At 49.0% G+C, this 14,199-nt stretch overlaps 1 protein-coding gene across 2 annotated transcripts in view; it reads left to right on the top strand.

Annotated features, from left to right (window-relative positions):
• LOC112308560 (NACHT, LRR and PYD domains-containing protein 1) overlaps positions 1-12,392 on the top strand; it is a 36,750-nt gene extending 24,358 nt beyond the window's left edge. Inside the window, exons 10-14 of one of the 2 annotated variants that reach the window (XM_024564848.4) lie at positions 4,547-4,803; positions 5,374-5,499; positions 7,842-7,983; positions 9,744-9,788; positions 10,199-12,392. In XM_024564848.4, the coding sequence (XP_024420616.2) occupies positions 4,547-4,803; positions 5,374-5,499; positions 7,842-7,983; positions 9,744-9,788; positions 10,199-10,485 (857 nt within the window). In that variant the 3' untranslated portion in view covers positions 10,486-12,392. The remainder of the gene's footprint in view (positions 1-4,546; positions 4,804-5,373; positions 5,500-7,841; positions 7,984-9,743; positions 9,789-10,198) is intronic. The other variant, XM_053910603.2, reaches the window with a different exon arrangement.
• The last annotated feature ends 1,807 nt before the right edge of the window (positions 12,393-14,199 follow it).

The following is a 14,199-nucleotide window of genomic DNA, read 5'->3' as shown; positions in this document are numbered from 1 at the left end:
AAAATTATTTTTTAAGAAGAGGGTAAAATAGACATTTGAAAACAAACTAAAACCAAGATAGCTTTCCACAAACAAATCCTTGCTGAAGGGAATCTAAAGGACGTATCTCAGGAAAAAGGAAAGTGATCCCACATGGAAGGTGTGAGGTGCAAGATGAAATGACCCGCCAATATACGGAGACACATCTGGGTAACTCAAACCGAAGACTGGATAAAGCAACAATAATAATGTCTGATGTGTGGGGAATTTAAAAAGAGAGAGAACTAAAATGCCAACAGCAAGTAGGAGCGAGCGCTAAAGCACCCAAAGGTCCTGGTGTTGTTCACAAGGAGGTGAAGGCGGCGCTACCCCTGCCCTCCTGGTTGAAATGCTGAAATAATTCTGGACTCATCAGAATAGAGGAATTCTCCATTTTTTGAGAACACAAGTGACCTGACAACATTGCCCAACATTGGCTACACAGGGAAGGAACGGGGCCTGCGCCTGTGCCAGCACGGACAGGGTGGCTGAGGCAGCATCTCTGCTCGTCCCCCAGGGTGGGCAGCAGAGTCTGAGACTGCGGGCAGCAGGAGCAGTGTTTTGGGCAGGGGCTGCGGCTCAGGCTGTCTGGTCCAGGCCATGAGAGGCATCAGATGCACAGCCAGCCACTGCTGGCTGCCAGACGCCTCATACCTGTCAACTTAGTGACACAGTTAGAAGGACCTGATGTGGCCCTCCTGTCAATCAGGACTCAGACAGGAACTTTCTTTAATTATGATATAATGATTTATTAAACAATTCATGTGGTAGCTCATATCATTGTAAGCACCCATATGATATGCATAGTTTAGGTAATAAAGGAGGATATATTTGTGATGTTTCATTTACAGTCATGCACCCCATAACGACAGTTTGCTCAATGAGAGACCACATACATATATGAGGGAGGAGTCCCTAGAGCCTAGCTGTGCAGCAGGCTGCACCATCTAGGTTTGTGCACGTGCACTCTCCGAAGTTCACATGACAACGAAATTGCTGAAAAGGGCATTTCGCAGAGTGCATCCTTGTGGTTAAGCACTGTGAGACTGTAGAGATTGATATATTAATTCATGGTGCCATTCCAGTACTTAAATATATGTAGTATCACTTCTACATATAAGCATTGATTTACTTCAGACTTTAAGTACACATATTAAAATACTCAAGTCCTCAGTCAAAAAATATATACGTATGTCAGGACAGACATTCACAAACTAGTAGAAAGAAAAACAATGAAAAACTACACAAGAACAGAGCTGCCCAGACCCAGGGGAGGCTCCTGTGTTGAGGCCACAAGGTCTAGTCATCAATTCAAGCTGCTCCTCAGGAGGAGAGCACGGGCGCAGGAGGAACAGAGGCCAGTCCCAAGGGGAGAGACTCGAGGGTCCAGGGGCGCCTAGCTTCACAAACAGGAAGCTTCACTGGGGAAGATTAGCTAAAGAAGACTTGGGAGTGTACAGTGGGGAGGAAAGCACAAGGTAGCTCAGGCACTGTAGAGGCCCATTCACATGGGGAAGTTGAAGAGCAGGTGCTGCGGGCTCCAACAACAAGCTGACAGGTAACTTCCTCCCACCTGACCATCTGTAGACTGATGAAAAGCCACCACAACAAACATCCTGCTCCTTCTGCAGAGTGAGACCTTGGCCCAGGGCATCTCCAAGGGCCCTGTCAGGGAGGCAGGGACTTGGCCAGTGGAATCAATAGGTTCATTTCTTACCATCAGTGAGAGAACTTGGTCTGCTCTTGGCCTGGGAAGCTTGGGACTACACCGCCACTCCATGCTCTACACTAGGGTATTGCAGGAGGACAAACCTCATGTGTAAGGCCTGGAACAAGAATGTAACAAGGCCTGAGAGGACAAATGTGCCTCAGCTCCTGCTCCCAGCCCCCCAGTCAGACCACTCTCAGGGTTGGGTGAGCTGGCCTCAGCCTGTGATGAGGACACCCTAGCCTTGCTCTGGTCAGTCCTACACCACTTTCTGGTTGGCCTGCAAAATGGGATTTGCCCAAGGAAGATGAAACTGTCCAACACAAGGAATTGAGCCTAAGCTTTTGAGACTGAAGGCCACATCAGGAAAGGAGTGAATTCACCAAGTAGTGCCACTCTCATTTGAGGGCTCCTGGTACAAAGTTAATATTTACAACTGTGGACAATCACTGAGCATTCTGTGTCCACAATATCATGCAGTAACTCCATGTATATTCATATCATCTTGATTTTCCTAATGACACAGTGAGTTAGAAACTATCGCTTCCTCCACTGTAGGTATGAGGATATAGAAGCATGGAGAGGTGAAGATGCTTGACCAGAGGTGGGATTCTAACCTGGGTTTATGACCACCAGGAAAAACAGCTCCATCCACACCCACCCTGTGTCTGCCCAAGCCCATGTCCACCAGCTTTCTCTAGGCCACATTCTGGACCTCACCCTGTACCCGGACAGGACATTTCCCTTGGGATACTGTACATAAAGCAAAAAGCAAAATGCACAAAGTCTCCTTGTAGCTCACTGTGTGAGGCCCAGCCATGAAACCAAGCCCCTTCCAGGTCTCCTCATTTCCTGCTATCTGTGCTGAAGCTGCTTATCGTCTTGGAAACGATGACCCCAGTGCCTAATAGTGGCTTCATTTGGGAAGTGGGCACTGGCTGCTATTTTTCTTCATTTGTAAGATTCTACATAAAGTTTGTAACACTCTCAGTCCCAGGCAAGCCAGACAGTTGGTCTCCCCGGCAAGGAGACAAGTTGGATGCACACACAGCACTTCCCAGAATTCAGCCAAAATTAGTGAGGCACAGTGTCTGCAAGAGCCACAGACTATGGTCAGAGTGCAGGGCTCCCACCCTAAGGCTCTGGCTGGCTCAGGGCTTCAGTTCCTCCATCTGACACCTGAGGACATTTCAGCACTGGAGAGCAAGATGACATACACCGAGTGTCACCAGGGCAGTGACAAGAGCACCACCTCTTAGAGAAACAATTTGGCAAAACAAGAAATGTTCACATCCTTTCACACACTTTTTGCATCCCTTGGGACTTATCAGCGCTACCCCAAGGGAAATAGAAAAGTTCTCTGCAGAAACATGTGCGCTGCAGGACTGTTTATCATGGAAGCAACCTCAGCTCTGAAACCAAAAGGGAGCGGTGAACCAGGGATGCTGCATCGCTAGCAGGGATCACGTATTAGCAGGGACCTTGGAAAGGTCTGCAGCGGCTTGTGACAATTCAAACCAGTGTGGGAAAGACAGGAGACAAAGCTCCTTGCTGTAACAGAAACATGAAGAGGTCCTGCCGCAGAGAAAGACTCATGAAACAGGGAAGGATGGTAATGACAGTTGCACTGCTTGGTGGGGTCAGAGGTAAATACTTATACATTTTGTCAAATGCTGTACACCTCTGTGGTATTATTTTTCACTCAAAAAAGCAATTAATATTTGAGTAGACCAGAGTAGCCATCTTCCCTGCCCCTCCTGAGATACACATTAGTCTGCAATGTTCCCATTGGTGCCCATGCAGACTGAGGGCCTGTGAGCCTTCCTGGATGGGCCTTGGTTGCCCAGAAACCGCCTGCATTACAGCAGTTGCCAGGCAACGCAGGGATGGAGCCAGGACCCCTGACACCTGAGCCATTGATTCTCCCACTACCAGCCTTCCTCCCTCAAGCTCTCTCCTGGTGTCAACATTCACACCTGGTGCACTGATCTGAGTTCTTGGTAAAAACATAGAAACAAATACTGGTGATTTATGCAGAAAAGAAATGTCTAGCAATACTGTCAAGTAGCTCATAGACATAGCAAATGATTAGGCAACCAGTATTAAAGAAAAAAAGGCAGCAACCAAAGAATGCTAGGAAGCCAAGGCTGTCACAAGTAAGATGGAGAGACGTCTGCTGCAGACACAGCCCCTGCAGATCGCCCTGCCGTGGTGGCTACGGGACTCTTGAATCCGTAGCTGCTGCCAGAAGAATCTCTGTGTCACCACCTCCAGATCGAAGTCCTGGTTAGGAGCATCCACTTTAGTCAAGTCCTGGTCACACACCTGCGTCATTGCTTCATGGGAGCAGCAGCTTCCCGAGTGGAAGACCAAACTTGAGTCCTGAGACAGAGCTGGTTCTTCCACAAAAAGAAGAATCTGAGGGTAGGTGACAAACAGTCCACAAATGTACACTACCCACGCACACTCCATTTCCCACTGTAGTTTTTCCTTCCCGTTCTCTATTTGCAGGAAGTCAGGCCAACAGGCATCACTCACTGACTTAGAGTCCACACCAGCACAGTAACCATGGGTCAATACGTTTCCCGAATCCAGGACCACAGCTGAGTGTAGGTTTAGACTGAGGGCCTTCCGGAGGTGCTCCCTCTGTAGAGAACCTGTACCAGCAGCTCCAATAAAGCCCAGGCCCAGTCCTTCTGGCTCTCCTAGCTGGGTCCCTCAGGGAAGCCACTGAGCCTGCACCTGAGGACCACACTTTCCATGCCAAGCCTGGCTCTGTCGCAGCATTAAATCCTTGTTTCTCAAATTCATTCTTTTCAGGACAAAATGTGGACAAATCTTGCTTCCAAGTGGCCCACATTAAATGGGAGGGGATAGTCCTGGAGACCCCCGCTAGGGTGGAGTCACACCATGCAGTCGTGGAGAACCCCAGCTTCTTCCCCATGGTGCTGCTGAGAAAGATCCGTGCTGTCCTGTGCATTCCCATCACCTCCAGTGTGCTGCTCTACTATCGCCTCCAGCATGAGGAACTCACCTTCCACCTCTACCTGATTCCCAACGACTGCTCCATTCTCAAGGTGACACCAAAGCCAGAAAGGCTGGGCCAGTATGGGCTGACAGAGACATGACAGGCTCCTAGACAGCCCCATAGATGGGTCAGTAGGGCATAAGAACTGCCTCCAAAACAGGAAACTTGAAAGAGATGAGTAATCCTGCCCCTGTGCGGCCATGGACTGGTCTCCTGGGCCCCTAGGTCCTCCCCCAGCTGGATTCACTGCTCCCTCACTCACCATGTACTCATCACTCATCAGTCATCACTCACACTTCATCAGCCTCTTTCCAGGGGTCAGAGGATGGGAGGATTCCATACCCAGAGCTGTCCCCTTCCATTCTCACTTCTTTCCTAGTTTTACCCAAACGAGATCCCAAACACGGCCAAGGCCAACTATGGGGCTCCACGACTGGCAGTCACGTAGGAGGGGGTGCAGGTAACCAGGGCATCAATATACCATGGAGGGTATAGACCCCTCCTTACAAAGAAACAAGTAAAGGCACCGCCTCACTTTGCTGAACCAGATTTCACAGGGCAGAATCTCTGAGCCACATCCAGACTGCCCTCCCTGATGCGTGTTCTGTGTGCTCCCTAGGCCATAGACGATGAAGAAAAGAAGTTCCATTTTGTGCAACTACACAAGCCGCCCCCGCTGAGCTCGCTCTACATGGGCTCCCGATACACTGTGTCTGGTTCAGAGGAGATGGTAATAATCCCTCAGGTGAGCAGCCCCCAAGTTCCCCCTCCCTGAGGTCAGAGGTCATGCTTGGGAATAGCTGTGGGGCCAGTCAAAGGGCTTTCCCAGGACAGGCCCAACTGGGGTACAGCTGACAGCAAATGGGATTTGGGGTAAGAGGGAAGGCTTCAAAGATTGGGAGAAAGACAGCCAGTAGGAGTGAGGGTCACCTTCAGCATAGGGACCACAACAGGGTGGACTTAGGGGAACTGAGAAGGGTTGGGCTACAGGGTGTCGATGATCTCCAAGTACAAGCACCAGGAACACACCCGTAGGGAACACACCAGAGTCAGTTCTCATCATAGCCTGAGAACATGCACCAGTGGGAACCGTCGGCTGCTCAGGTCAGGGTCTCAGAAAGAACCTGTCTGTGATGTGGGACGTGGTTGGGTAACCCGGGGGAAGATCTAAGGAAATGGAGGTTTGCTCTCCATCTGGTGTTGTCAGAAGGCAGGGAAATTCAGTCATTGGGAACCTCAGTGACTTTGTCTCTGGGGACAGCAGACTCAGCCAGCACAAAGCCACAATTTATGAAGTAGCGGTCACGAGTGTAGAGGGGCGGGATGGTGTTTGGCATTTTGTGGGCTGCACGGCACCCTGTCTGAAAGGGACATTCAGAGATCGTGTGTGCACAGCCAGAGGACGCACGGCTGAGGTGGCAGCACAGATGCGTTAGTAACAACGCTGAGATCCAGCTGTGAGCATCAGACCAGTTCCTGGACCTCAGGGGCTGGCTTTGTCCTCTCTCTGTCTCCCCTTCTCACCAGAGGTGGAGGTGGTCAGACACTGGACACTCAGCCGTGATGTCCCCGTTTTCACCTCAGCCCAGACTATGCTGCTCAGGGTCAGAGCATCCACGGAAGGACAGTCTGTAGTGGAACCAGGGTCGATCCTTTCCCTTCTGTTCTCAGACGAGTCCTCGAACTCTCTTAAGTGGCAAAGGCAGACGGAGTCGATGTGCAGTAGTCAGGAGGGAGTGATATGTGGCCTTTCAGTAGGGACACGTGAATCCAGGGATGAATACCCTACAGTTTCCTGCTGTGTCAGTTGTTAACAAGGGAGGGGAGACAGGACTCAGTCGTTCAACAAACGTTTACCCACTGCCAACTACATGCAGGCTCCACTTGGACGGTCACTGAACAAGACAGATAGGCCCTGCCCTTGGGATGATGACATCCTGGTGGGTTGAGACCTACATAAATAATTAAAGAAATAGTGACCAAAACCCACAAAGCACTGTGGGAAAACTCACCAGGCCATGTGGGTAGTCTGTGGAGGTGTCTCTGAGGCAGCTACAACTGAGCTGAGACCTGAGTGACAAGAAGGGTTCTGGTGGGTGAACACTGTGACAGAGCCCTACAGGAACAGAAGCAGAGAGGAGCAAGCACCCTGCACCTCCACGTGACAAACTGGAGGTCAATGTGGTGGAGCTCAATGACTGCAGCAAAGAGAGGAAGTGGATGGGGTCACACAACAGACAGAGGTTTCCTGGGGCCCATCAACCATGTCGCCCTGGTGTGGAGTTTGGATTTTGTTCCAAGTGCAATGACAATGTCTTAGAGGGTCTTACCTGTAAAACGAGAGTGATTGAGTTTCATGCAGATGTCTCTGCCTGCTGGGTAAGAATGGGTGATAAGAAGTTAGGAGTGAAATCAGAAAGACGAGTCTAAAGGCCCTTGCTATAGGGCAGGCAGGAGCTGATGGAGGCTTGACTAGGGAGGTAGCAGTGGAGATAAAGATAAGTTGATGGACTCAGGGACAGGTTGCAGGTAGAGCCAACAGGACTTGGTGATGGGAGAGAAAGGCAGGAGTTAGGGATGATGCCTAAGTCTGGAACATGAGGGCTCAGTGGGTGGTAGTGCCATTTACTGAGTGTGGGAAAGTGGGGAGGGGAGTTTTGGAAGACAGCTGGGAATCAAAAGTCTGTCTCGAATGGGATTTAGAAAAGGGGATGGATATAAATTTTCTCTTGGTTCAATGTAGGTCAAACTTGTGATCCATTGAGAAGACAGGATGTGGGCTGGAGAAATGAGGATTTGGCCTCAAGATGAGGGAGGAGGAGGGCGAAGGATCTGGTTTAGGATGTGTGAGCACTACCCTGTGGATGAGTCCTGGCTCATCCCTGAGGCACCCAGCTGTGTCCTCTTTCTTCTGGGTCAGAATTTGTGGAAAATATGGAAAAGAGCAGCGCCTGATATGGTGATAATTTAAGTACAGATCATGCAAGTCTCCACATGGGGTTGAGCAGGGCCAAGAAGGTGTCAGGTGGGGAGAGACCTCACTTGCAGGATGAATGGTGGCTTCTCACATGATGACCCCTTCCACAGGAACTGGAGCTCTGCTATCGGAACCCTGGGGAACCCCAGCTCTTCTCTGAGTTATATGTTGGCCATTTCAGATCAAGTATCAGGCTGTACCTAAGAGACAAGGAAGAAGGAACTCTGGTGTGGGAGGCCTTGGTCAAATCAGGTAAAGTGCAGGGAGCTCAGAAAGTCAGTTACAGAATGTCTGTCTGTCTGTCTGTGTCAGTGTGTGCAATCACTATTTGCTTGTAAGAAAAGCACAGAGAAGTTATGTCCATTTTTTTTTACAGAACAGGTATATGACCAGAATATGAACTTAATTAGACTCTCAGCTCCGTTCCATGCACGTCGTTTCTCCACACGAGTTAACAGACTTTAGTACCAGCAAGGCCTTTGGCCAACTTTCTCATAACAGATTATATGTGGGCTTAAACAATAAGAACTGGATGGTCACATGATTGTATGAATTAACCCAATTTTGACAATAGCAGATACCCTAACTGGGGTCATTAGGCTTTTTTCAAGGTAGAGAAAAGGGGATCAAATAATGAGATTTCAGGAATGGATGACAATTTACAGTTTTTTAAACGAGCACTAACAGCCTCAAGAACCAAAATGCCCTAAACACTCATTTAAGGGACAACTAGTACTTGTGTGCTGTTGAAATAAGTTGGATCTGCCTCCTGAGCTACTACCATGGCTTCCCAGAGAGGAGAAGGGAAACAGGTTTCACTCAGTCTCACTTGGGCGCCATCGCAGGTGTGCACTAACCAGCCCCAGTGTCAGGCCTGGGTCTGAATCCCACTCTGGCACTTACTTGCTGGGTGATTGTGGGAAATTAACTCATTTGAGTCTCCAGTTCCTCATTTATAAAATGAAGACCATAATACCTAATATATTATTGCAGAAAAAATTAAGTTACTGATGTATCTCATGCAGTGGTCTTTAATGAATATAGCAATATTCTAATATTTACTCTTACTAAGCTAGTCTTTTTCTCGCCTCAGTCTTAATTCTTCCCTGGGAGCTGACAGAGGCTCTATTTCCATCTCTATGGAAAGCCCTTCAAATACTGATCCTGGCCTCCCTTAACTCTCTTACTATGCAACTTAAGCACTTCTAGTCCCGTCCATCATTCCTTTTTATTTTGGTTTTTCAAAACTTTGCCATCCCAGTCACCTTGCTCAGCAGATGTGCCCATTTGAGGATGAGTCAGAATGGACTGTAAGACCGTCCAGTCAGTATGGGGGACGTGGAACTCCCCCTCTCTCCATCCACAGGGACCTGATGCTCCCAGCACCACAGCCAGAGCTCCCCTGTGCTTGAGCTCACCTCCCACACTGTCCCCTCACACTGAACTTGGATGGCCCAAACTCCCAGACCGTGTCCACGGAAGTTGCTATGCACTCCCCCATCTTCTCCTTATGCAAGTAATTGTAAGAGCCCTTCATTCATTTGTTACTTTTGTTCTTATTGTTTACTTTTTCTATCGAAATCCAACCATTACTTCCAAGTGGTAAGGTTTTCTTGATCTTAACTCTTGCTTCTGACATCCAAATCTAGGCAAACAGTATTAGTCTGGAAGGTCACACAAGGACAAGGCGGTGGACTTCCACTCGGAAAAAGGACATCTCATAGTTGAAGCTATCTACCAAGGACGCGTTATTTCTCCACCAGAGTTCCATTCAGGCCCCGACTGAATTAAACCATGTTTGCAGTGTTCAGGGAGAAGTTATTCTCTCCCTCTCCCTCTCTCTAATAGAATTTCGAGCAACCCTTACTTGAAATGCTATTAGAGTGAGTCTGTAGCTTGTTAAGGAATCCAAGAATCTCAGAGGTGAGACATGTGTAGCAGCTTCAAGGCTTCCCGTTGGTGTTAATAACTACTGCTGTTACAGAAACTTCTTTCTGTCTGTTTTCCTCCAGGAGACCTCAGACCTGAAGCCACTCTGGTCCCTCCATGCTATGCAGGTCAGTAGCAGCTGTTGGAGACCACAGGAGCCATGGCTGGTCTGGGGTGTGCTATCTGCTCCTGGAGGGGAGGGAGGAGAAAGAGGAAGGGATGCTTTGCAAACTTTACAAGGGATTAGGCCTTGGAGAGTGAAGTGTGTCTCCAGGCAGAAGTCCTTTCTTATACTTAATCTTATTCTTGGAGACCCTGGCACCTTCCAAAGAACAAATTCAAAAGCCTCCATCATGAACCCACCCCCAACACCCAGCTCCAGGAGAAGGCTGGGCTGGAAGCTGACATGAGGGGTGCAGAGGCCCCTCTCTGGTTGTCCATGTTTTCACAGGGGGAGGCAGACAATGTGAGTGCAGAGTTAGAGGTGAGGAATCAGAAGTAGAGGCTGTAGTGGAAGCTCTTCTTTATTTCTTGCCAGCCTTACCTTCACCCCCAGATGCTCCTGCCTTGTTGCACTTCATGGACCAGCATCGGGGTCAGCTGGTGGCCCGAGTGACATCTGTGGACCCAGTCCTGGACAAGCTATATGGACAGGTGCTGAGCAATGAGCAGTATGAAAGGGTGCGGGCAGAGCCCACCAATCCAGACAAGATGAGGATGCTGTTCAGCTTCAGCAACTCCTGGGACAGGGCCTGCAAAGATCAACTCTACCAAGCGCTAAAGGAGACCCATCCTCACCTAATTAAGGAACTCGAGGAGAAGTAGAGCCAATAAGGAGACTAGGGGGGCTCCTCACCTGATGTGAGTCCTGAATCCCCTGACCACTCTTTGGGTGTCTGTTTCTTCACCTCTAAACAATTGCCATCTGACCTGCGTTCTAATATGAAGTTGTCAAACTTCGGTGATGCCTTTACTCAGCATTACATGTCCATGCCCAAGAAAGCTTCATCAGCACGCAGGCAGCCTCCCTTGGGTTTCACAAGCCAGCAGTCCAGGTAGGATGGTAGCATCTCAGGGAATGTGATGAGAATGGACCACTCACGGACAGGGGTGGGAACTTCACTTTTTGTAAGTCAGCTCCTCCTGGCTCAGAGGACTCAACCTCCCTTTCCAAGAAGACTGAAGACTGTGTTTCCCTGGCTGGAGCTGAAACAGCAAAGACATCTTGCCAGCCCAGAGCACACAGAGCACAGCTAGTGGACCAAACCAGAGCCGGGCGGAGCAGAGCTGTCCCGCCCCATACAGCCATCTTGCTGGGGTCCCGCCTTGCAGCCACACTGCTCCACAGCTGTGCCGACTCATAACTGAGCTGTAACACTGCTGAGCTCTCTCACAGTCTTGTCATTCTGCAGCTGTGCAGTTTCACTGCTGAGCTATTTGCACTCAGCAAAGACTCCTTCTTCACCGCACCCCAAACTGGGGGTTTCTGTCGCTGTTCAGTTGGTGCCAGTGACCATGGCTGACACCTAACATGGGGCAGTGACCTGATCTCCTGACAGCGCCCTAGCTACGATGCATCTGGCCCTGACCTGTGTGGCCCAGTTGGTGGGAGTGTCACCCTGCAGACTGAAAGGTCGCCAGTTTGATTCCTAGTAGGACACAACCTGGGCTGTGGGTTGGTCCCCAGTTGGGGCGTGAGCAAAAGGCAACCTATGGATGTTTCTCTCCCTCTCTTTCCCTTTCCCATCCCCTCTCTTCAAAAATGAATTAAAAAATGGGGGTTTTTTAATGCATCTGTTGCCTACATGAGCCCCTTGTGCTCGACTTGTCCATCTGGTGGTGACTGCGGGTCTCAGGTAAGTCCCCTCAGATCCAAGACTGCCCATGCGGTAGATGACGTTTCAGAGACCTTATTCAGTTTTGGTAGGGGACCCTCCCCTGGTGACTTTGGTGCCACATTTGCACTGAGAGTGCCCCTCTGTGTGATTCGGGTTTGATGCCTGGGAGGGGCATCCCTCGGTCGTGTTTGCCAGTAAAAAAGGCATCCTCCAGAAAGGGCTTGGCATCATCACATTTGATACTTAGGAAGGGGGGTCCTCCAGGTTGAAAGCAAACTTTGCCCACAAGGTTTGTAGGGATGTCCAAAGTGACAGGCACCCCAAAACACACTTTGATAAGGAGGAGTGCATCTTATTTAATGGGCACCTGGGGAGAGGTCACCACCCATGAGGCAGAGTGCAAAATGAGAAACCCACACCTAAACTTGCCATGCTCACCAGCCACCACTTGGTGGCAGGATGGGGAACTTAGGCTGATGGCATGAACTAAAACTGCAGTTCAGAGAACTGTATTTGGCTAGTTTTCTAGACAAAAATCACATAAAATTCAAGCTTTCTTGGCCAAATTCGGGTTCTTTGGTACCTTAAAGCTTGTCTACTTGCCCACTGAACTAGAACAAAAAATAACGCACCTCCAGAACCAGTAGGAACGCTGTGTTTAAACAGGTCACTTGAGAGCACTAGATAAAATCAAGAGACTGCTGTCCCTTAGAGGAAAATTACTCTTCACTGGGGAAATGCCTTGACAAATTAGAAGAGGAAACCAGCGCTTGTGGAACTGGGACAAAAGGGGGGTCATGGGACAACATTTCCTCTTCCCTTGTGCCTGGGAATCAAAGCCAGGTTTGCTGAAGACCCTCAGAGGATTCCTCACTCCCCACCTCCACCCTGCCCTGCCACACTGGCCACGCTCTGCTCCATTTCTTTTCCTCCCCCACATTCTTTGTTTCCAGAAGGGCATGCACCCATTTACCCCCACGCTTTCTCTCCTCCCCTAGTGAAATCTGCCCCTTTTAACACTCAGGCCTTTGGGGGACACTGCACTTTCTGAGGCTTCCAACTTGAGTGTGCACATTTGCTTTCCACATTCTTTTCTTTGTGTTTGTTGGTAAGACACGTAAGGAGAATCCTTACAGTAGAGGATTTCAAACCTGTCAGAGACAATAGCATGCCTTCTTGGATTTTAGAAAAGGCTCTAAAGAAATTGCTACAGCACGAAAAACTTTGGCCACCAGAACAAAACCTGAACTTAGTGCATCTGCCAGAAAACATATTTGAATCCATATTTTTCCTTCGTTTTGTATCATTTGATACTCTTTATGTATGTCTCTATATGGATATTACAGATGAGGTATATTTTGCCACCAGGCAGAACTACCAACATATATTTGTAAATTCACATTTAATTGTAAAAGGGCCCTATTTCATTGACTTAACACAAATGAGTGCTCATTTTATCATCTGAAGAAATAACAGAAACTAACACAATTGCTTTCCAGATGCATGAGATTTGGACTCATCTTTAATAAATAAAAACTAGCTTAAGGAAGCTGTTTTAATTAAGAAGGACGTGCTACTGTCCAGTGTTCTTCGAGCTTTGGGGCTAGCTGACCAGATGAGAAGAGTTTAGAGACATTAGTGTGCCGTTTTGAGAGGCTAGCAGCCAATTCTATTTGCACGAGGGGCCTCTCATGCAACCTGCATTCAGAGAGCAGCCTGCACTAAGCTGCCTGCCTCCTGGACTGAACCCCCTGCCTGCACTGTGTTCCTGCTGTCTGAGCCAGCCTTTGTAAAGGAGCTCCTGGATTCCTATCTCAGCCAATAGGACTGAAGCTTTCCCTGTCCAGTCAGAGCTGCTGCAGCTGTATCTTCCATTGGCCTTCCTTGGACCTTAGATGTCACCAAGCAATCAGAGGTGACTCCATCCTGACAAACAGGACAGTACTTTGGGATCCGTCAAACTGTAAGGATTTGTAGCCCTCATTTGCATGAAGACAAACCAGTCAGGGACCAGGGACAGGAACTTCTGTCCATATAAGTCACTCCCTGAAGCTCTGGGAGCACACTGTGTTGTTCCACCAAAGACTGCTTCCCTGGCTGGAGCTCAAACAGCAATGCCAGAGCTGAATGAGCAGACCGCTGCAGGCCGGAGCAGACCTGCACAGAGCTGAACAGTGCGGAGCACATCATAGCTGTCTAGTTGGAGAGGACTAGGCCCCAGGGTCACTTGGCCCATGGCCTCCTCACAGGCGTGTTGTTTTCACAGCCTACCTGTATCACGATTGAGCTGTTTTGCACTGAATACAGTTTCCTCCCTGCACCTCAATTTTGGGATTCCTGTTGGCATTGAATTGGTCTGAGTGACCATCAATTGGCACTAGGTTAACACAGAGTGGTTATTTCCAACATACAAACCAAATGGACAAAAACTACAAGAAGGAAAGTCCTCGTGTATGTCCTCAGAGCAGTGGTTGTTTGGGGATGGTTATGGCTCAGCCTCAGCTGAGCTCAGCATCAGGCTGAGCAGCTCTGACCGCTGAGGAACAGGTGTGTGTAGGTCCCACATCCTTAACAGCCTCCTGACTCTTTACAGTGGCTGTCTTAGCAATGCTTATTCCATTTTAATTTTCCTGTTATCAGATGGTTTCACTAAACCGTAGAAGGTGCATAACCTCTGGATTCCGCCTCCATTGGAGAGTTT

Source organism: Desmodus rotundus, chromosome 9, assembly GCF_022682495.2.
Source record: "Desmodus rotundus isolate HL8 chromosome 9, HLdesRot8A.1, whole genome shotgun sequence".
NCBI classification, from domain to species: domain Eukaryota; kingdom Metazoa; phylum Chordata; class Mammalia; order Chiroptera; family Phyllostomidae; genus Desmodus; species Desmodus rotundus.
Note: the sequence above shows the minus strand (reverse complement) of the source record. Positions and strands in the feature narration are given on the sequence as shown.